This window comes from Malurus melanocephalus, unplaced genomic scaffold, assembly GCF_030028575.1.
Source record: "Malurus melanocephalus ecotype Western Australia unplaced genomic scaffold, MMel_1.1 scaffold_35, whole genome shotgun sequence".
NCBI classification, from domain to species: domain Eukaryota; kingdom Metazoa; phylum Chordata; class Aves; order Passeriformes; family Maluridae; genus Malurus; species Malurus melanocephalus.
In genome coordinates, this window is record NW_026623267.1 from 1,266,027 (window position 1) to 1,290,329 (window position 24,303).

General features: G+C 34.2%; 1 protein-coding gene across 1 annotated transcript in view; it reads left to right on the plus strand.

The window, feature by feature from the left end:
• The window catches only part of ASCC3 (activating signal cointegrator 1 complex subunit 3), a 232,247-nt gene that overhangs the window by 157,194 nt on the left and 50,750 nt on the right, over positions 1-24,303 (plus strand). Inside the window, exons 22-32 of the mRNA XM_057364088.1 lie at positions 444-542; positions 1,041-1,209; positions 3,061-3,281; positions 4,646-4,731; positions 6,148-6,314; positions 6,448-6,593; positions 6,696-6,816; positions 8,860-9,002; positions 18,807-18,944; positions 19,049-19,169; positions 22,666-22,798. Coding sequence (XP_057220071.1) covers positions 444-542; positions 1,041-1,209; positions 3,061-3,281; positions 4,646-4,731; positions 6,148-6,314; positions 6,448-6,593; positions 6,696-6,816; positions 8,860-9,002; positions 18,807-18,944; positions 19,049-19,169; positions 22,666-22,798 — 1,544 coding nt within the window. The remainder of the gene's footprint in view (positions 1-443; positions 543-1,040; positions 1,210-3,060; positions 3,282-4,645; positions 4,732-6,147; positions 6,315-6,447; positions 6,594-6,695; positions 6,817-8,859; positions 9,003-18,806; positions 18,945-19,048; positions 19,170-22,665; positions 22,799-24,303) is intronic.

The window sequence follows — 24,303 nt, forward strand, 5'->3', positions numbered from 1 at the left end:
TYTTTCCTGAGAGAATCTTTCTGATTGTAAAATGAGCAGACCATTGCAAATGCAATCCTCTATACAGAACCCAAAGGTGGAAGTAAAGGGAGGAATACAGWGAAGGTGTTCTTTCCTAGGAGCCTAGAGGGAACCCTGGGGGTTTGGTCTGTTTATAAACAGCTGGAGCACTACCTTCAGTTGCATTTGTATCRTGTTCATTTATATTATATGCACCTTAAGCAAACTCCTATTGAAGCGTAATCTTTAAGCAGACTGATCTTACTCAAAATATTTTTTTTTCTGTTACCTCTGATTCCTGTATTTCTGTATTCCTTTCTGAGTCTATGTCATTCAGAAATACATTCCTATAAATATATATATATATATATATATATATATATTCCTAACCTAGAGAATCTTGTTACAGCTAAAACAAAGCATTTTTTTTTCTACTCTTAAAGGTACATGGCACTGTTGGAGAGCCCTGGTGGATTTGGGTAGAAGACCCTACTAATGACCACATTTATCAYTCAGAGTACTTCATCATTCAAAAGAAACAGGTAATGGATTTCATTCAGAATCTCATAGCAAGACAAAAACAAAGTTGGTGAGATGTGGATTTGTCAGGTCAAACAGTATTTTGACCTGAGGAGACTTTCAAATCAACTGTTCAGCTTTCAAATTCAGAGGTACTTTATCAGCTTGGACTTCCACAATGTTTTCTAAGCTCAAATGTCCCAYTTTCTCTTCCTCCTTTGCTGGGACAGTTATTTTCAGGTGGTAAAGACTGTAATGGTTTTGTCTCTTAAAGAAAAGGGCGAAGAGCCAGCCTTACATTTATCCTTTGAAGACCATGGAATCAAAATTCATTCTCAGCAGTGAAATATTTTACAAAGATGTAAACATTTAGCACGTGGAATTGCATACATACTTTACTGTTTTGTGTTGGCAATGCTAATGGTGAGGTAGACTATATGATGAGGTAGACTGTGATTTTTCATGTTACTGCTTTTTCTGTGCAATACTTATTTTCTACATTTCTACCTTGTTTGCACTAGGTCATCACTAAAGAACCTCAGCTGCTGGTRTTCACAATCCCAATTTTTGAACCTCTTCCTTCTCAATATTACATTCGAGCTGTGTCTGATAGATGGTTAGGAGCAGAGGCTGTGTGTATCATCAATTTTCAGCATCTGATTCTTCCAGAGAGGCATCCACCCCACACAGGTAACTTCAAATTTGATCAYTTTGCTTTAATTGATATTGCTCATATTGGGGGTTTTATGTTTTTTTTATGCAACAAAACTCTTCTGCTTCGTTGTAGAAAAGTTTATGGAATGTCACTTTGTGWTATTTCTTCTCCAGCTCTCTAAACTTCTCAGTTCCTGAACAAAATGCAGGAATTTTCATTTCATCTTGCTCTAATACCAGCCTTTTAGTTACTCCAGGTTCTCTATAAACCATAGGAAAACTGAAYCTGTCCTATAAAACTAAGCAAATCTCTGTGTTATGGTATGTCTTAGCTTAGTGCCTGCAAGCATTGCTTTTCTTCTGGACTGGATAAAAATAATCTTAGCCTGTCTTATAATTGGGGTTSAGCAAATAACAAACAATGCTAAAATTTTGAAAATATGAAACATTTTACTATTTTTGCTGAGATACATTTATCACAGGAAGTACTGTTACAGCATTGAACATCACATTTCGTCTTGTCAAGTTATGGCCTTCCCCTCCCCCTCCTTTTTTAACACTTGGCACAGAAGCATATGTTTGTGTTTTGCTTYTTTTTTTCTGGATACATAAATTGCTTTATACATTCATTGGGCCTGATGTCACTGTAAAACCTTTCCACTGTAATTACATTTGGCTCATCTAGCAGTCTGCTAAGTGAGTGCCTTCAGAAATGCATGGTGGTGTCCTTTGGCATGCATAAATTCACATGTGTTTGTGAAGTGTTTAGCCATTGTTATACTGTACCTACGCTGTCTGGAAAAGCATGTGTAACCTTTTTATCTAATTGACTGATCACTGACTACTATTCAGAAGAAACAGAAAGATATTTACACATCACCAGTTATGGAGCCTCTAGGATTTATGGTAATTGATTTCAATTCCCATCTGGTTCCCACTCAACAATGAAGTACRTAGAGGCTCTGCTAGGCAAAAAAAAACCTTCTTTCTCCTCAACAGAGCCCAAGAAATCACTGTTTCAGTGGGAATGATAAAACAGCCATAAGGTATCAGTGAAAAGCATGTGAAGAATATTAGGCACCATAGCCTTGGTAGATTTTATGACTCCCATGTCATACCTTAATGTGAAGCACCCTGAAAAGACAGGGAGACCTCCAGCCACAAAAAAAAAACCAACCAGCCCAAACTTCAAAGCAAGCATCTGCATAGCAGAATCACTGCAGTCTCCTTAATTTGGTAGGATTCCAAATCCAATCTGGTTATATATATCATCTTCCAAATTCTCTAATTGTTTGGATAGCAGATGCCCTCAAGATATATTGAGAATCATATATTGAAAAGCTGTTTGTTTATTTATTAAAATTATGTCTTTAATTATACATTTAAAGGATTAGATGCAAAATTTAGCTGTACTCATCTGATTTGTATTACTCCATCAACTAGGAAACTCTAAAGAATCCTTCCTTCTTAAACTGATTYTTTCCCTTGAACTTGAAATACTCCACATTCTGTTATCATAAGAAGCTGGACACACATATGATCTATGCAGTGAGTTAGATGCAGAGACTTACTACAAGTGGGTAAAAAAAACCAGCTATAAGAAAGAGATTAATATATGCAGATAGCTGGTTCACAGCCATCAAAGAACTTAAAAAATTACTTGTGGAAATATTTCAGAACTATAAAAACAACTTTTCATTTTTCTTTATCAAAGTGAACAATTACCCAAATGTATACTTTCTGTCATATCAGATATTAAGTAAAACATTTTCCAGTGTAAATTGTTTTCCACTAAATTGCTGGTTAATATATTTATCTTCATAATAAGCTATGTCTTGTCATGGCATCTTTTATAATGCACTTACAAAGATTATTTTGTGGTTTTAGAGCTTCTGGATCTTCAGCCTTTGCCAATCACAGCCTTGGGACATCGTGAATATGAAGTCCTGTACAAATTCACACACTTCAACCCTATCCAGACACAGATATTTCATACCCTTTATCACACAGACTGCAATGTTCTTCTTGGAGCACCTACAGGTTCTGGAAAAACTGTTGCAGCTGAATTAGCCATCTTCAGAGTTTTTAACAAGTATCCCACATCAAAGGTTTGTAAAATAGSTTTACTAGAATCCTTTTGTTATGAGCATTTTTTCAGCAATAAAAAAATCTAGAAGAAGACTATAGGAAACTGAATTTTATTTTCTCCAATTTATATCTGTCTGGATACAAGATTGTRCTGCATTATGTACATTATGTTTTTATTTCAGCTGTTTATTTTAATCAGTTGACGACTAGAGTTAAATCTACAAACACGACATGCAGGCATGCTGGATTTCCTTTTCTTCCTTATTTAACTGCATTTCCTGCCTTAATCTCCTTCTACTAGCAGTAGTGCTGTTTTATAGCTATTAGTTCCTTTCCATGTGAATACAAATAGCCAGTCTCTATTATTTAAACAAGTAAGTTGCAATTAATTACTACAAGCCAGTTTTCTGTTCTGGTTTGCCCCGGTGTTTTAAATTGCCTGAAAACTGAACAACTCAGCTTTTGGAGATTTGTTTTCAAAGTGAATATATATCTGTTTCTTGACTTAGCCATATTGTCTTAGTTAGCCACATTTTAGCTTTAAAGTCTTTGRATAAGATATTTGTATCTGACTGGGAGATTTTTATAAGTATAACCTTTCTAYTAATAGAAATTGTGTGCATAATTTACTTAATCACCTTGGAATTTAAACATCTTCATGCAGTTCATTAGTCAAAGTGAGGTAAACAARTCACTCACACACTTTCAACTTGTCTGTGAGACACACAAAATAGCCAGCTCTCAAAGGAATGTATCTTTGAGGTTTTAATAAAGCTGAAAGCCTGGCTATATATTTTTAAAATGTATGTGAATTCTTCATGTAGCAGTTTCTTCATGTTCAAAAGCTTTAGAATTTTTAACCATATTGTTTTTGCATATGAGCATATTCCCCWCTGCACTGCAGGCTTTGAGAAAAATATTGTGACATTTTGCTTCAAATAATCAGCTTTTTTATTTAATTGATAATGTTTGAATAATTTAATGACATAACTAGAAATCAGGTAAGATATTGCTTGCTAGAAATTCATATTATTTCTGTTCCAGAATGTTCATGTGCATATTTTATAGTCATAACAAAAAAACCTCATTGTTTACGTAAGAGGGTTTTGATTTTGTAAAATCTGAGAAATGCTTCAAYTTCAAGAAATTATTCTTTATCTGAATTTATTTGCTTATTAATTGCTCAGGAAAYTAAGAGTATTTTCAAGCATTTCAAGCATKTTTGTTTTAAATATAATCCTGTTGTAGGTCATTTAAGGGASTCAGACCTTATTTATTTTATAGATTATGAGTATGCTCAAATCTCASAAATACTATGTGTTGTAGGTACACTTTAATAAAGGTTTCTTGTCTAACTTCTACTTTTGTGACTTTTCTTTTGCAGGCAGTGTATATTGCACCCCTAAAAGCACTCGTCCGTGAGAGGATTGAGGACTGGAAAGTTAGGATTGAAGAAAAGCTTGGTAAAAAGTATGTTTCTCCTTACCTAATCAGAGAAATGAGAAGCAAAAGAACAGCTCCTCAAGTATGAATAAAATCTACAAAATACTTACGAGTATTTCAAAAAGGGGGTTGGCTTTATATTGTCCTTCAAATTTCTAATACTTGAAAAGTTCTGTYGATAGTCACTGTAGTGATAGTTCAAAAGTAAGATCAAAAATGTTATGAGAGATCAAAATCAAAACTAGGAAAATGGATACATTTTGATACCCAGCTATTTTAATTCTCATTGCTCGCCAGTATAAAAAAATATGAAGGGCAGATTTCACTCCACAATATCCTTGGAAATTGAAAATGTAAGTTAAAATAGGTTTTCATTAGAAACTTAAGCTCTAAAGAACATATAGGACTTGCATGAACTGTTTGATAGTAGTTACACCTTGTCCTTCATATATAAATTGATATAATTTTATTCCTTGGTAATATTAATTTCCTGGTTATCTTCTCAGGTGTTGGGAGATATTACTTTGTGATCTATATCATTCATGTTGATGCTTTCCAAAATTATAGTTTCCTGGAGTAAAATTTTTATSCATAGGATGCATAATTTAGGGCCTTTGCCATTTCTAAATAGAGCCTTTTTCCTAAATYAAGCTCAAAGCACACTGCAAGAGAAAGACATGCTGCTCTGTGTAYATGAAATTGCCAGTAACATTCCTGTTAACACAGCAATGAGATAAAATATGTTATGATAATATTTATCTTTGAAATTTACAATTACTTGTGACTAAAATCTTGAACAGAATATACACATTACTTTCAGAAATTTTTGTTAGAAATTCAACTGGATGTAGAGTGTCATTAAAATGTCAAAAATCCATTGAAATGAATCCATCTAAAWTGGTGGATCATCACAAATGCTGCAAACAATTGGAAAAACTCTGCTARTCTTCTTCAAAAAGTAATCTTAGGCTAATTTTTGCACCAGTCTTAATGGACCTTCACCAGCAAATGCAATAAACACTGCAGTTTGGCCTCATTATTCAAACCAGAGATCTGTGCAGAACAGCAGGCAGCAACTTGGTAGCCTTCTAGAAAGCTTTCATCTTGTCTGTGACAGGATGTTATGATTCACATTACATCATACCAGCATTATGTTATCTTCATTTTGAAGAACCAACCATTATCTGGGACTCATATTTGTCCTTTTCATATGGTTTTGCCAGCGATCTGTATTTGGTATTTGTGTGGCATTTGCTAGGAAAATAAAGAGACAGGTTTAAACAATTTTGAAAATCCTGTTAAATGTATCTGACAAGAAGCAAAATTACTTTGTTCACTTTTGTTTCTTTCCTCTTTTAAGAATCGAAGGTAAGGAGTAAATATTTGAGCATTAAGATGTTTTAAACCTTTGTAAAGCCAGGCCAYTGTCCTTCTTGATTACAGGGTTGTAGAGTTGACAGGAGATGTGACTCCTGATATGAAAGCTATTGCCCAAGCTGACCTGATTGTTACTACCCCAGAGAAGTGGGATGGTGTCAGCAGAAGCTGGCAGAACAGAAGCTATGTTCAGAAAGTTGCCATTCTTATCATAGATGAGATCCATCTTCTAGGTGAGCATGTTTCTCTGCTTTTGATCAGAATCATTGCTAAATTTGAAGAAGTGTGTTGGTACTTGTGAATGTACCTTTTGACATCTGAACCTTTTCTTTTTCTCTGTTTTTCAATTGACTTTTCATTTACTAGGGGATGAGAGAGGCCCAGTATTGGAAGTCATCGTGTCTCGGACAAACTTYATCTCATCTCACACAGAGAAGCCTGTAAGAGTAGTTGGTTTATCCACTGCTTTAGCAAATGCCAGAGACCTTGCTGACTGGCTAAACATTAATCAGGTATTAAAAAAAGTTTTAGAAAATGGGTGTGTATCTGTCCTGCAGAAATAGCTGTTTATAAGACAATTCAAGGTTAAACTTGAAAAAAATATTCTCTTGCAGATGGGTCTGTTCAACTTCCGTCCGTCGGTGCGCCCGGTTCCTCTGGAGGTGCACATTCAGGGCTTCCCTGGGCAGCATTACTGTCCTCGCATGGCCAGCATGAACAAACCTGCATTYCAGGGTAAGCAACCAGCTCCTGACCTTCCCCTCCTTTCTGGAAAAGGAAAGGGGACTTTACACAGTTCCTTTGCAGCACGTTTGCAACATGTGTTAGTGCATGTTCTCTTGGCATGCATTGGGGGAATCTGCTCTGCTAATGGCCCAAAGCTATTTGTCTGAAACRTAAAGTGCACTGCAAATGCAACATGTAACAGAGGAATGTAATGTATTTAGAACAGAAGAATAAAATTAGTGCTAGTGAAGGGGAAATAAAATGTGTTTTCTCTTAGTGTTTCACACCAGAAAGAAATATTTGTGTAAAAATATTTGAAATTTAGAAAGCAATAAAACCATTCATATTTTTAATCTGCTGAGGTATTTTCATATGGACCACTGCATGTAAGCATTAAAAAAAATTGTGAACAGAAGTTGCAAGTCAGGCTAACCTCCTATAATTCTAGTTTCAAAGCAATAACCATAAAATTCAAAATTTGTAGTGCATCCAGATATGCTTCTGTTTCCAATTTTTATTCTTAACCAAGCTGGCAAGCAGTATAGATTTAAGAAAAGCTCTCCRGTATTTTATTTGAACATGTTTTGTTTTTTGGTTGCATGAGGAATATTTATTATATCAATTAAAAATAACCTCCAAAATAAATTTTGTGATGTGAACTGCCGTTGATTGTGAGGCGACATTTGTGAGGGGACTTTTTAGCTGCTTTAATTAGCCTTATGACAGAAGCAAAGTATTGATTGTGGACTAGAGACCAATCTTGACAGCTCGGATTATTTACACCTCCACAAGAGCATTGTACAAAAACACTAATGAACAATAAATCTGTCTTGGGCTATTCTGCCACACCTGTTCCTGAAGCAAGAAAAATCCATTAGATGCTAGGCTTTTAAAATATATAGATATATTGGCATACATAGTTGTAAGATACAAATGCACATGAATTATTTCAATAATTTCACAACTGCTATGTGTGTGTGTATATGCAGGAACACATGCTGGGTAGTATTCACAGGCTGGGGAACAATATGTGCTGGTGGGCAGTATGAAGTAGTTTTCAAAAATTAACAATGCATGAATTTAGTTGCTTGAACGAGAATTACATGACAAAACACACAAATGGATTTATAAGTGSTTTAGAGAGAGTATTTGAAATTCTAGGTACACCTGTTCATGCTTCTAGTGCTTGTTGATGTTAGAAAATCTGTATAAATATGATTTATTGAAAGCTCTGTTCCCCACTTGTTTGACATGATACAGTCAAGGTTATTTTAGCATTTTCATGGCAATACTTATTCCTGAGACTATAAAAATTTCACCACAATCTGAAACTTTCCAAAGATGGGCTGAGCAAGAAAAAAATCTTTTTAAAAAAGTCCTAAAACTTAATTGGTTTAAATATCTCGTAATTGGTTTAAGTATATCATAACTGGTTAAATATATCAGACTAATTAGTAAACACAGAAAAGTTCTCTAGTACTGTAATGCCCACTTGCACAGCAATTATTGAAAAGTCACTTCCTACTTTTTTTGCCTTTTCTGATATTGGTAGATTGAAGTGATCTTTTGTAGGCTGACATGAGTTTATGCAGTTTGAGCTCTGAGTCAGCAGATTTTACATCTTCATGGCACTTARTCTGAGATAATAAACCCCAATCGTGTAGAAAAAAAACATAAACATAATTATTAGGCTGAGACAGAGAAATTTGCAAGCTTTGAAGTCTGGAAARCTTGTCCAAGTTTTGTGCTGTTTTGTTGGGATTTTTAAGTGGTTCTCTTAATCAGCTTACAGTGATCACTGAAGTAGCAGGGAAAATTGGCTRAGACTCAGCTAAGTGTAGTTTTATGGTCTTTGGTTCAGAGGTACTGCATTCTCACCTCAGTTGTATCCATCCAACTCAGCAATTGGATGGAATAGAGAATAGAGATTCAGTAGGCATGCCTGTATGGCCTCTGCAGAGGGACCCATCAGCTGTCATGGGATTGCAAAAAGAAACTCTTAATTTTTGTTGTTAGAAGGTCTAATTCTCAAATTCTGTTTTTGCTCAACAGCAATTCGAAGTCATTCTCCAGCCAAGCCTGTTCTTATTTTTGTGTCATCCAGACGTCAGACAAGGCTTACYGCCTTAGATCTCATAGCTTTCCTAGCCACTGAGGATGATCCCAAACAATGGCTGAAGATGGATGAAAGAGAGGTAGAATCATTTCACCTTCCTTATTTGTGCTTCTATTTCACTGATATTTGTTAAAAAAAACAAAACAAAACAAAAGAGTCATTTGAGGGTTGATCTTGAAAGAGTTCTGCATATGCTAAATTTCCGTGTGTATTAAAAGTAGTGTCAGCATTAAGGCTGCAGAGGCGTCTGTGCAAGAGCTGAACTTCAGAACACAAACTCTTTTATCTTTGTTTTTTCCTGCATATCTCTTATTAATGCTACTTCCATGGTCCCAGACARCATATATCACATGGTGCAAGTCTTTGATACCAAGATAAGACAAAGACTAAAAGAAAGAGGGCTAGTGCTCTCTAAAGTTTACAGCTGGACATCTGTGACATAKAGATGTTGAGCTGAAATCTAAACCAAAACTCTTTCAGTGTTTTAGGGGAAAAATCATGGTTTTCATAGGATGCATTATGTATATGCATATATATCTGTGTGAGTAGAACCCACGTATATTGATGCATTCATCTATATTCATAGATAGATAGATAGATAGATAAGATAGACTCCAGCTCCAAGCATTTGGCARTGGTTCAGTCTTGCATATCAAGTCAAACAGATGCTAAACAATGCTAGAGTAAAGGTTTATTTCTTWTTTTTTTTCAAGCAATAGAATTTTTAATTGCATTTCTCTTTTTTAAAATCTTCTTTTGTTTACTGCAGCACACGAATGATGGCTAAATAATAAATAACCATTTAATATTCTCTTTTATCTGCATTCTTCAAACTGTRTAGCAGATTATATTTAATTCGCTCAGTTCAGCACCTGCTCTGAACAGAGTATTATTTATGTCCTTCTGCAATKATGGTCCTGATTATAGTATRTTGCTACTGCAAAACAGGTTTTTTTCGTTGATATTCAGATTTTCTAGGTTTTGGAAACTTTTTCTAATTCTTGCAAATCTTCTATTAGGAAWTTCTGTGATAATTTAGGGCCAAAAYRGCAAAATGCAGGAAACATAAATAAAAAATCCAAGTTGAAKACTGTATGACTATTTATATTTCACCAGTTTTATCAGTGGTTACACAATTGTAAATACTATATGCCAAAAAGTCTTAAGTTTCTAGATTATATGTTTTGTGTGTGCTCTTTACCAAAAAATAAAATGTGATTTTTTCAGAGATAAAGCATAAAATCTGTATTCTTCCAGTTTTGGATGGATTTTAAGATAGAAAATGGGTTGGCTGATAAACTACTAGTACTAAAGCATATCTGAGCTTGATGGTGCTTTTTTAGCTGTGTAACCTCTATTTAATGTTTTCATGAACCAAATGGAAACATTTCATTTCCAAGTTATTATAACTTACTTGAGTACACCAGTACCTTGTGCTGGTTTACTGTATAATCTCACCTACAATTAGAATATGCAACAGGCAGCTTACCCTAAATGACTTGCATTAATATGAACAGTTTCCCATGTCCTGGGAGCCCCTGCTATTCCAAAAAGAATTCTAACTGAAGCTTCTTCACTTGCTGGAAAAGGGTTTTCTATTAGAAGTCTTTGAATTTCATGTTTCAGAATAAGCCTCTGAAGGTTTTAAAACAGGAGCCAACAAGGACAAGCAGACTTTGCATTTATTAGTTTAATAACATTTGCATTTGATTTGTATTTGAATTAATAAGCTGAATGTTTGGAGCATGAGATACCTACCAAGTAACTCAGTCCTGATTACGTAAATGTGAAAGACTGAGGATTAAGTTCTAGATTGTTATATCTTACCACTATTATGCAGAACACAATTCTGTTTGAAGTACCCACAATTTCAAGTGGACATTTCTTTGGGTAATTATGGGACTAGTTTGYAGTTTTGTGTTTTAAATGAGCATGATTAGCCTGAGTTTCATTTGACATTGAAGCAAAGGACAAAACTCTGGTAGTGCTACATACATATTGTATGTCTGGCCTAATTCTTTAATAATGACCTAATAATAATAAAACCTAATCATAATTTAGGGAGGTTTTAATTTTAAAAAAATTAACCTCAAGCAATATTAAGCTCAGGCTTAAATTAGGTGAAATAGACAAAATTCTCTTCATATTGCTGTAACATTTTTAAGTTTGAAAAGTRGAGCTAGCAAATATTTTCTACTAGCAATTCCATGTCTTAAACCCTTGTCCAAAAATTTCAAGTGTTTCTCAATTCYATATGGGATAAAAATGGACCAGTTAGAAGAATTAAATTGTTGTTGCCTTTTAAACACCAATTTATTTTTCCTTTCAGTTTTTCACATTTGCTTTTTTTGGGTTTTTTTTTTTTTTTTCCAGCCACTGTTCCTTTAGGGGGACTTACAGACAAATTACTTTAGTCTCAAAATAGTTGTAATTCTTAATTGTGAAGTATTTTGAGATATATGAGATTTTTCATGGGTGTATACAAAGTTAGCAAGCTGTAAGCAAGTAGCAAGACCTTGACATTTTTCTTCAGTTGGCCTTATTTGTATAATATTAATTTTGGCCAACATAAGATTTCTCTAAGAACTCATTAGTTATTTTTATTTAATGCTGTAAWTGGGTTGCTACATGTTGGCTGAAAGTTCATCTGTTTATGTTAGTTTCCCAGTGGGTAGATTTCATAAGGCTTTTTGAAATGCTGTAAAATAATAGCTTCTAAAGGGCTGATATTGAGGAAGARACAGATTCTTATGGCCATTAAAAGTGTTTTTCCTGTGTTATTCTCTGTGAAGGTATCAGAGAGATTCAGGCCTTGTGGGGGAGAGATTGGAATAYAGCAGAGACCAATACTGGATTTTTGTTATCAGCTGTGTCACCATCTTAACCTCCCTCATCATCTCTTGTAGAGATTCTCCCTGTGRTAAACCCATCTCTAGTTTGAAGCTTGTGATGAATTTGATTTTTTTTTTATCTTATTCACTTTCAGGTTGCTTTTTACAGTACTCTCAGATAACAGGCAAATCCACTTCTGTTTTTGCCACCCATATCCAAATATCAGATTCAGGCAATATATCTATCAGTTGTATTTTGAATGACACGAACTTGTATGAACCTTCTGGAGTACATATTTGTGTGTATAAGTGTCATATATAGAAACAACCCTTCAAATGTCACCAAAGCAGATAAGARCATGCCTGGATCATGGAGGAATCATACAAGGTGTTCTTTCCYTCAAAGGAGTCAGTATCTGACAGGTGCAGCTGAATTATAGTMGAGAAGGAATTTTGTTATACACGCATCTACTGAAAAATATATATGTTATAGGCAGCTCCATTAGGTTTTGGGAATGGTTCTTCCTGGCTTTCTTTGAATTTAATGTGTAGGTTTTGGCTCATAGCCATTACAGTATTCAGAAAGCTGAAAGGTGTTCAGAAAGCTGCCACAGCAGTCAGTCTTCACAAAATTGGCCAGTGCTTRATGAAAATTGCTGTTTCTGCTGGTGGTCAGTCTCCCAGTTCTGCTGGACCTGTTGCTGCACTGCAATACTTAAATTTCTTTAATTGATTCAATCCAAYTAAGATTCAGGCTATGTGCATGCTTTTTGTGAAGAAATGACCACTCAAAGATCTCATTTATTGCATATACTTTAGTCTGAGCAAGGAAGCCTCTAAGGATTTCGACATACCTTGCTTACCATGATTTGTAGCCGATGCTTTAAAGCTCACCCCTACATTTTCCAATGCACATGCAGACATTCTTCAGGATTTAAAAAGACTGCTACAGTCTGCCCAGAATTTCAGTGGGCAATCTCTACAAGAAAAAAGAATAGCTACCTTTAGAGTCTTAGAGATGTTTTTTTTTTAATTTTTCTGGAAGGTGTGTTGTCCTTACACATTCCAAAATGAGCTCTTTATCCTTCTTACAATATGCTCCAGGACTGAGTTTATTTTTCACCCAAGAGTGAAGAAGCAGCAGCAGAAGTCTGTCTTCTTTGCCATCTCCAATAATAGCAAGGGCTCTTCATTAGACCTCACTCTGCAAAATTGTCTTGGTTATACTTTTGAGGCACAGGTGCATCAGRACAGAAATGTGAATGGGCAGTGCATCTCAAAAAGGAGATTGCATCTGTAAATAGAGTAGTTCTTCATTTCTTTTCTTGTTCTTTGATGCCAGCATGCCCATGGAAAAAGAAAACATTTTGCTTACCCTGGGTTTTTTGTATAAACATTAGAACATTTTTAAATAAATACTTCCTAGCTAAAATTCTAATTTGGACTTGTCAGCCAGGACTGTTCAAGCCTGTGACCCATGGCTTATCTTGTTAAAAGGGACGATAGCTCAGATTGTCCTTTTAGAAACAGTGCCACCAGTTTCTGATGGTCAGCTTGGGTAAGATCACTTATACTGTTCTACATTAGGAGCTGACTAAAGAGGACCGAGTCCTTCTCTGTCAGAAATTGCATCTACATCTGCGGTGGCAGAGAGTGTTGCAATCTTTTTACAACATAATTTATTAGAATCAAGTTTTCAGTTTATTTATTTTTCTCTAATGTTTTTACAGCTTTTTGTTTTTAACCTAAAACAAAAGTACAAAAGTAGTATTTATGGTTTATTGTTTGAAGTTAAAATGCAGTTCTCACCAGCAGACAAGCAGGGTGTTTTCTTACTTGTTTGGCGGGGTTTCTTTAGAAAATTTATTCCCTGTCCAGATACTTGAATTTATTTTTTTTTTATATTTACAGTGCAAGGAGGGAAAAGAAATGTGCCAGCATACCTAGTTTTAACTTTATCCAAAATGATTTTTGCATTCTGCTTTGTGCATCATTTTGCCATCTGTATCTTGTTAAGACTGTTCTTTATGGAACCTCTAGAAATAACTAATATCCTTTAGCACAAGCATACCTACAATAATATCCAAGAGCATCCACATCAAGCAATAGTTTGCTTCCACCAGATTCAAGGGCCCTTGCAGGAAGGACATTCATTGACTCCAAAAGAATTAATCAAACCCATACTGATTTTGCCATTTTAGACTTGTGAGTGTATAAACATTTCTGCACTAATTATGGATTAGTAAATGTGTGTTTGTACACTGTGTGGTAATGCACATAGACATAGRCATGAATGTGAATTAAATTTTACCAATAGTTCTGGTTTGCATTGTTAATAAAGACAAACAAACAAAAAACCCGAAACTAACAAAAAAATCCTAAGAATTCCTGGAAAGACAAAAGATGGCTTTTCCTTCTTTAACCTTTACATCAAACAACCTATTATCTCCATGTTAATGTTTTGAAATAACGTTGTGCTATAAAACAGGAATAGATTAATCTGGTCTGTGTCATGAACAGCTGCCATTTAAATGTGTATTTTAGTGTTAAGTGTTTTGATATATGATTATGCTTTCATGTATTATTATGTATTGTGAAATACAATTTAATAATATATGTGAACTGTTTAAACCACATTTTAAAATGTTCCTTAAATAATTTTATTTGAGTTGTTTTAGGCATCTTGTTCTGTGTGGGATAGTTCTGAAGTATAAGCCAACTCTTCATCAAAAATAATTTTGTAAGATTATTATTTTTTCTGCCTTTAAAGATCAGGATGGTACCCAAGAATTATTTCTCTTAAGTGTTTTACTCATTATAGGAGTTCAACTTCCTTCTACAAGATGTTGGTTTTATGACACAAAAGTGTGTCATAAAAATTAACATTTAGTTATAACAAGGAGATGTTTTTATTTCACTTAACATCTGTAGCAGATGTGAAATATGTAATTATTTTTGTAAAAGACTTCATAACTTTCACGATTCTTTTGTTTGGCAGATCTTTCTTCTATTGGGCATTTTAGACAATTGATAAGCATTATTCAGTGGCATATGGTCTGAGTCTGACGTGCTTTGAAAAGAGTAGAGAGTACTAATAATGASGATTCTGTGAAAATGGGAAAACCAGCACAACAGATATGCTTTGAGAAAGTATGGGGTTTTAGCATCTTGAAACAATATATCACACTCAAAGGGACAGAATTGGGCTGCACAATCTGTTAGCTCATTCTTGTCCAATCTGGTCTCCTCCTTTCTTTTGGAGCCAGCATTGTCATCAACTTGCTGAATTATACTCTGACTGGAATGTATTTCAGGCACAGGGTAATGTATCTGCTTAAATGGAATCCTATCTTTCTACAAAAGCTTTTTAACTATAATAAATTTAAAATATAAAAAAAAAAAAAGTTCTATTAGCTTAAAGTAAATGGTTCAACAGTTTACATAAAAAAAAAATAAAAAAAAAAAAAGTTCTATTAGCTTAAAGTAAATGGTTCAACAGTTTACATATGTGCAGGAACAAAGAAAACGACTACTTAGTAGTTTGAGAAAAATCTAGCTTGTTCGGAAATTAGAATAGAAAATGTAGAAATAAAGTTTATTTTTCAGAATAAATATTTTGCAATGCTGCTAGATTCCCAAATTGGTTTACAGGAGATATTTTTCTTTCTTCATTAAAAAAAAAAAAAAAAAAACAAACGACAAAACAAACAAAAAAAAAACTTAGGAATAGCAAAACCTTTCTGCGTGGGCCTGATTCTGCCTGTCTTTGAGTCCAGCAAAAAATCTCTCCTGGCTTTTAAGATTCYCTGCCTTAGTGTTGTAAAGGGTTTTTTAATGCCAATATGATGCATATTTCCTTATATTATTTTAATATGTTTTTTTCTGTTGTTAAGATAAAATATATTTCATTTGCTCTTCTATGAGCAAAACAACATTACAGTTGTTTTCAGAAAGATAAATAGTAATTGAGTCATAACAATGCAGAAATGTTAGATTTGTTTTATAGTCACAGTGCTGCGTCTGTTTCTGGTTAATGAACCTATTAATTGTGCTGTTGTTTCTTAATAGAAATTTATAATAATCTTACACTACACTGACATGAGGGAGTTATATTTTTTTAATAAATTGTCATGAGAATTTGAAGCCTTGGCTTGTGCCTATGGATAAAACAGTTATGTTTATTACAGTGATTTATGTGAAAGTGAGGGGTCAGCTAAAAATGACTAGGATTCCCTGCTGCTAAAATGACAGGATAGCAGTACRTGTGCCAGTGCTCCTGCTAAGGGTTCTTTAGTTTTCCTGTGGTAAATTACACTGCTTTGCAGGTATGACTAACAGCACCACAGGCCGCCGCTGTAATACAAGTCAGAGGGGGAAAAAATAACCACCACTGATTGTAAAWGCAAGAAGAACATCTTTGAATAAATTCCCAGCAGTGTGAACTCAGGACATTTTATGCTGGCAACTATATGGCAGAAAGGTTYAGCTCAGGTTCTGTACTGGAAGTAGCTCCCACTGTAAAAGCAAATGTGCTGAAGGAGCAATCTAATCACTGTAGAGTAATCCCAATCAGCTAATTTGATCCCTTTCTAGAGGAAAAGGGAGTTTAGAGTCATTATTTTCCCAATATCGTGTTCTTTTGATGTGAATAATGGAATAAATGTCTYTGGAATTGGCTCATTCCTTTATGTTAAAGATATAACTATCATAAGGTGCTGGTTCTTGGTGGGGAGAGGAAAATAATTCAGCAATTATCTTTTATCTTTGCTTGTATCTTTTGTCAATTCTTGAATGCAGAAACTGAGTAAAGTGTAAATTTTTTTTTGTTTGTTTACTTTTCACATATTTGCCAATTTTGTTTTCTTCTTTTTTCATCTTAATTTTCTTTTAAATATATACATATATACATATATTTCTCAAAGTATGTACATAGCATAAAGAACATATGCAGTACTAGTACCAATTAATAAACCCATACTAAAAAAGTCATTAATAGGTTTGATAATATTTTTRGTAYTKTATGTTGATGGTCATAATTGTAGAGAAAATAGTATATGTTCCCATTTTATCCAGATAGTTTTTTAGTCTTAGGAGAAAAACTCTTTAAGATGGGTCATATTTCATGTTGTCTACACTGCAGTCACATGTCTGCATTTGACTAGAGAAATCAAAGGTTTGCTGATTGTATCTAGATAGATAAACTTTATCCTTTAACATATCCTCCTTTCATTCAGCTCTTTACTCTCTTCAACTTATCTACCCCTCTTCTTGCTTCCCTTTCCTAAATGGATTTATCCCCTCTTCACTTCTCAATTCATTGGGGTCTTTTTCTTTCTGCTCCCTTTCTTTTCAGTGTTTTATAGACCCTTTCACTCTTTTCTTCTGTAAGCACCCTTTTCTTTTATATGTGCTAGATCRGTTTATACAACAAACTGATGCGTGTCTTATGGTACAGGAGACTCACAGGAACATCCAGGCAACTGCATTTGAGAGGAAATAAAGTTTAGCAACTTCCATTGGCAAATGAAATTAACTGATCTCTCAAAACTTGAACAATTTTTTTTTAATTGGTTTCTCTGTTACTGCTATCAGTTGTAGTTCCGTTAGTCAAGATTACTTCAACAAATAGACTTTTTAAATGCTTTGCAATTTGCACTTTCTGACAAAATTGATTGATTTACAAAACMTGCATTGTTTGTTGGTTTGTTTGTTTGTTTTAAAATCCTCCATATGAACTGTGACATTGTCTGGCATTTCTGTACCTTTTAAGGATTCTTTTTATAATAGTAGCAACATGTTACTTGAGTTTAGGTATRTGAATCATTTTACTCGTGTTAAGGTCTGAGAATTACAAAACACAAGAAATATAYAGAGAGGTTACAATTTTGAACATCAGAAGTCAAGATATCACTGTAGTCATACAAGTATCATATCTAAGTACTTTGGAGAACTTAGCTTRAGATGAGGCTGAACACTATGTCCAAATTATTCATTTACACTGATTTGTTTTGTGCTATAATTTTTTCTCTAACCTTGGTTATACCTCCCGTGACCATGAATGATGCTGCCCTAAGTATGCAATATCGTCGTGCCACTGCTGGTGGCACCAGGAAACCACTAATAAGAGCATAAATTTAAAAGTTCCTGGCTATAATTATATTAAAATCACATAAAACAATAAATKACCTCTGAAATAAAACAATAAAAATAATTTTGAAGGATAGAATCACTTAACAAGACAGTTTTGTTTGTTATTACAAAGAGGCTTTTCATAGAGGTCATCTACAAAACTAAATAAGCTTATTATCAAATTTGTGACTTGTACATGTAGGCAAGAAAGATAGTTAAAATKATACTAGTGAAAATTAYTCCAAGTAGTCACTGACATCAGATTTGAAAAAAATTGGTAATAGTAATAAAAATAGCTATTTATCTGGGCTTCTAAAAGTTTTAAGTGAACACACTTAATAGATGTTGCATTTCTCTACAGGGTTTGAGTCTATAAATTACAAACTCACACTCAAAAAATTCAAATTAATTTGCATTTCAGCATGTGAATAGGAAGCTTTCTTGATGAATAATAATTGAAAAATTATCAAACTGAGGAGCTGCCTATCTGTTCAAAGGCATTAGAGAGAGCCAAATTTTTTTTCATGACTGTTATTATGTTACTGGTTGTAGGGATTTGCTATGTTTTTATACCAGTTCTAACCCCTTTGATACTAGGGATTGCATTAAACAAACACAGAACAGAATGCACAGTATTTGCCAGACCTGTCAAGATATTTTCAGCATTTTCATTTCCTTGTCTGTGTTACTTAGCATGTCAATAAAGTCATGTGCATTTTATATTCCACCCCCATTGTTATATAGTTTTATTTTTTTAGACAAAACCAGTCTTTTCAGAGACTGAAGAAGGCTGTTTCCCTGCTTATATAAACAGCATTAAGCAAATGTTTCTTGCTACAAAAACAAAAAGAGATAAGAAACCTAAGAGTTTAAAATTTCTGATCAATCTATTTTAAAGCATGCAATTATTCTTTCTGTTACAGATGAATGACATTATAGTCACAGTTAGAGATTCAAATCTGAAGCTGACACTTGCTTTTGGAATCGGAATGCACCATGCAGGTCTGCATGAAAGGGACAGGAAAACTGTGGAAGAATTGTTTGTGAACTGCAAAATCCAGGTACATGTGGTTTTTTTTGAATCCTGCCATAATGAGTTTTGCATGGAATTTTAAAAGTTGACTTTTTGTTACATATACCTCATTAATCTTTCTTTTTGTCTTAGGTTCTTATTGCCACAAGCACATTAGCTTGGGGTGTAAATTTTCCAGCTCATTTAGTAATTGTTAAAGGAACAGAATACTATGATGGAAAAACAAGGCGTTACGTGGATTATCCCATTACAGGTACTCCAATAAATTATGGAAATGTTCATATGCTGAAACATATTTCAAGTATATGCAAATGATATGAATTATTTAGTAACTGATCACTACTGAATTTGGATAAAGACTAGGAGAGATGAGGTAAGAGTTTGTTGCTTTATTTAATGCAAGTTGTAAGAGAACTCTCAAGATTTAATGCAACAATGAAAATGTTTCTGTTTTGCAAATCTTTTGTCATGCTAAATTCCTTTAATGTGTATCACCCAAAAYAGACATTAAACAATTGAAGGGACAATATAAAGCCGTATCTAACTATTTAATCGTATAAAAGGAAGTTTTCAAGCATGCAATTTTTTTTTTTCACTTTTTTAACCTTTTCTAAATAGAAACAAATTTTTAGCAGTAAACTTAGCCATGGTTTGAAACACAAACAGTTGAATTGYACATGTATGAGAAAATAAAATGTATATATAGTCACTTGGTAGTAAACAGAAAACCTTAACTGGCCTGGTATCTTCAGTGTTATTAGGGGTACTTCAGAAATAAGCAGCCAAACTAAATATTTGAATTTCTAGCTTGTTACAGCTTGATTTCTAGCTTGATTTCATTGCCGTCTGGCTTTGGTAAACTCCAGTTTTCATTAACTGTTCTGCAGTTTTCGACAAGCTTAAGAAAGTGAACTTTCTTCAGAGTTCAGACAGGGAGAATATTTGTCTGGATGGTACTAAGTTTGAAGAATGAGGACAGGCTAAATTTACTCCAGGTTTCCTTTCCGTTTTCCCTTTCACAAGAGAAAGTTTTTTATTAAATATTCCTGTACTACCCTAGCGATGTGTACACCTAAAGACAATCTAAAGGGTATTTGTTAGGTAAATAGAGAGCTCTCATCTTTTCAGCCAGGCACTGTCTTTTCAGCAAGAGAAGTTTAGTAATGTAAAAAGCTCAAACTGAAAATACTACAGGGGTTACTTCTTCAAGTAACCCGTCATAGAGCTTAATATAGTGGTTAGTGCTCTGCAGGAAACTTGGGATCAATTTCCAGAGCAGCTCTCTTGCTCAAAGATTCTGGTCTGGCCTGGGATCTTAGCCATGCACACTTGTATTTTGTGAAAGCCTTTGGCTGATGTGAACTTAGTGAAAACAGTCTCTGCAGCGAAGTCGTATCGCGCTCGTGCTGACTGGAAGAACGGCGATGTTTGGCTTTATTACTGAATGAGGAAAAGTGGCAAGGAAAGAAATCAACAGAAATCTTAAATTTTACATTGGATCTGTGGCAGTGTCAGAAATCAGTAATAAAGAAAATAATATCTTTAAAAGAAATCAGAAACTGAATAAACAGTGCAGACTTACTATGCTGTTTCAGAGATCTGTTATATATGTTTGTACAAAGGCCTTAGGGTATGTTGATACTTYCACTCTACGCTGCCTTTTTAAATTCAGGTAACTTCAACACTGGGTATTGTTCAATTCTTGAATTTTCAATAAGACTTGRGGTGAGGGAGGGGGTGGAAGGAATACCACCATCTGTGACGGAAGCATTCAGATTTTGTTGTCTGCACTGCAACAGAAAATGCAGATTCCTTATTTTATGAAGAAACATGTGGTGTGGTTTGCCTAAAGCATTTTTATTTTTAACTTTCTCGAGTATATTTATGCATCTGGAACTTCTGTGAATAGGTAGTACAGTTTTGCCGGAGCAATAAAATGAAAATGTCATTAATTTCTTTCTGAAATACTTCCAAAAGTTCCACAATACTGTCTTTAATGCTGCCTTCAAATTATGCCTTTGCTGTTCCATCATGATATTACTGAAGTAATAAGTAAGTAAAATTACTTCTCCCTACTGAAGTTACCTTTCTGTGTCAGGAAAGCATTTGGCTCCAAGGAAGCAGCTGAGGGCAGAATAAATCACTCTGGAGTCTTCAGCAATTTCAAAATAAGCAAGAAATTATTCACTTTGCATGAAGTCAGAGGTTTCAGGGAGGGCTTTTTCTCAGTTAACAGTCATTTATTTGGTCAGCCAGTTGGATCATATTTAACATTTCAAGAGTTTAGTCCAGTGATTAAAAACAGCCAAGCAACATATAAAAAGTAAAGTAAAGAAAATATTGGGTTTGGATAATTACATAGTGGATATTGGCAAAAATAATTTCCTGACATTTTTGGTAAATCCATTTCCTATATGGTATTATGCACAATTTAGTTCACCACATAGAAAAGCAAGAATTTGTTTCATCACCCTCCTGTGCACATACCTRTTAAGAAGCAGCAGATTTAAACCAGTTTCATTTTTCATCTTAATGTCACTCCTAAACTAACAAAAGCAAAAAACTGATTAAAAACATTGCTGTCTGTACACAAGTCAGTACACAAGTGAAATGTATTACTAAAAACTCACCATTGAGCTGTCATGGTCAATTGCTGTATCCCATTCTTTGCTTTCTGGATTTTCCTGTCCCAACGGAGCTTTGGGCCAAAAGYTTCCTAATTCTCAACGCAAAGAAATCTCTTTTCAGCATCTCAGGTGCTGCAAGCCACATGTTGGGCAGGTGTGATACAGCTCATAGGGAATATGCAAAATATAAAAACTTTTAAAATAAAGATGTAAAACCTAACAAATTGCTTTCCATTGTTTCTTCTAAGTTAAATAGCATTTGGAGTTATACCAGAAAGGATTCAGAGCTCTGTTGAATGAGACACAAAACAACTTATGCAGATACACTTCTCAAATGAAGAGAAGACAAATAAATAGATGATAGGCATACTTATCCTTGTGACCAGGTAGCAAATTGAGCATGTTTTGCCTAAATTAGTATTTTCAATGCTTATAGAAATCATTAATTAGTATTTACAATAGTGTGTAGGTGGAGTAGTAGAAGTAAGCTTTGAGCCAGCTTTTAAATCGGTGTATTGTGATGTGATGTAGGGACAACATAAAATACAAAACCATTTCTACTGTAGTGCTAATAACTAATATATCTTGTTTGGGTGGTAAGTGTCATAGCGTTCATTAATTATAAATGATAATATATATATTATAAAATTAGCATTTTATGTCTAAAATACTTAAAGCCTAGGAAAGCATATCTAGCAGAAAAGCCAATATCAAGAACTTTTTTATAAGTGTGAAATCAAACATTCAAAAATTAGGAAATGATAGACTAATTGTCATTATAGCTTTCATAAGTTCTCTTACCCATCATCTTTAATTGCATGTGATCAAATGAGGGATAGCTGTGGAATGGAAGGAGAGTTGAATTAATTCATATTATATGAAAGCTTGGGTTCTGTTGCAATAGGTGGTCTTTTAAGTATGTAGGAACCTAGTCTCTGACAGAAAGAACTTCATCATAACTTTATCTGAGATAGAAAAAAAATTAGATATGCCAAAGACAATAGACCATACCAGGCCAAAGTAATCAAAAAAACCTGTATTGTACATTATACTGACATAAATACATTTATATTTATGCATCAAAAAAAATATTTGGTTTATACATTATTGTCTCTTTGGCAGATGTGCTTCAGATGATGGGGCGTGCTGGCAGACCACAGTTTGATGACCAAGGAAAAGCTGTCATTCTAGTTCATGATATTAAGAAAGACTTCTACAAAAAATTCCTTTATGAACCTTTCCCAGTGGAATCAAGGTAAAGATAAAGCAATCAGAACTATAAGCAATACAATAAATGAGGGATAGAGGAAAAGGAAATAAAATTCCTGTGCTGATATCTCCTAAACACTGGGGTCAAGAGGAAGGTAAATTGCAAAAAGAAATTACCCATCTTTATGCAGAAAATTCCTTTCTYCCATGAGTTTTGAGGCACTGATGAGCTCATCAGTCCATTCCCAGGTAATGCTACAAATGCCTCTCTGTTTCTGGGTGTTGTCTCAGACAYGTGAAAACACAAACTGTTCTTCAAGGGCAGTGTTTAGGACAACTGTCCATGATCCTCAGACCCCTCTTTGAAATTCTGTGACAAGTTACTAATAGGAAAAAAACAAGGTGAGTTTCTAGCACTTTTTACATAGAATATTTGTATCATTATAGATATATTCTTGAAAATCTCAGAAAGTTCAAACATAACTGTACATTGTTCAAACTCTTCGTAATACATAGCTTTCCCTATAGAATTGCAGTATTTTTGTCASAAATGTAGAAACACCACCTTTTTAYAGCCTCTTGGAACCTAGCTGATGCAAGGTTTGCTGTCCAGCATTTGATATTTTTAATATTCTTAGTTGTTCAGTGAAAAGCCCAACTAGTTACACTGGTCTCCTGTAGAGGAATGTTTCATGGAGGAATGCTCAGACATCCAATAAAGCATGAACATTACTGAAAGCTTTTCTCAGTGACAAAGAATTCACAGTATTGTTCTCCTAAGGAAACTTTATGCCTCAAYGTAAGTGATAATGGGACCTTTATCTGTTCAGGAAATTTGTTGGAGTTTGAGAGTGCAATTCACCCTTGAAATGTAGTCAAAATGGTCTGGTGTATTTGAAAGTTAATTTTTGTGGTGCACAGACACATACAATTTTTGCAAACAAAGAACATGGAAATATACACTTCATTTCCTTAGGAAACCACACTTTTTTAACATAAAAATTGCACTTAGCACAAAAGGCTAGGAGTTTAACTTCTTCAAAATGATAGCTAATAAGTGAAAAGAGTGGTGTGATTAAAATGTTGATGACATATCCAGACTGCATAGCATTAGCATAGACTAAGAAATCTCTCCCTTCATTGGGAAGTGGTGTTTCTGAATAAGAAAATCATACCTTCCATATAACAGTAGTAATCACACCTTTGTTCATATTTGGAAGACTATAAATATTCTGTGTTACCAGTAGCTCCATTTGTGTGTATATATTTATTTTTTAGTTCTGATATATTCCATCTTTTGTTATCAAAAAATAATATTTGGTACGTTTGCAGGGGAAGAGTCACATTGTTATATTAATAACAGTCTTGTTGAGTTCTCTGTAGGTTGTGTACCAATTAATTCAGGTTTGTCTAGGTCTCTTCTATGATCGAGTGTTTCAAGTAAGAGTTTTCATATCTTTAGAGATAAACTGGTTGTTTTGTTTTGGGTTTTTTTTTTTTTGGGGGGGGGGGGGGGCAGGGGGTAGTTTTGGAATGTTTTCCCATCTGTTT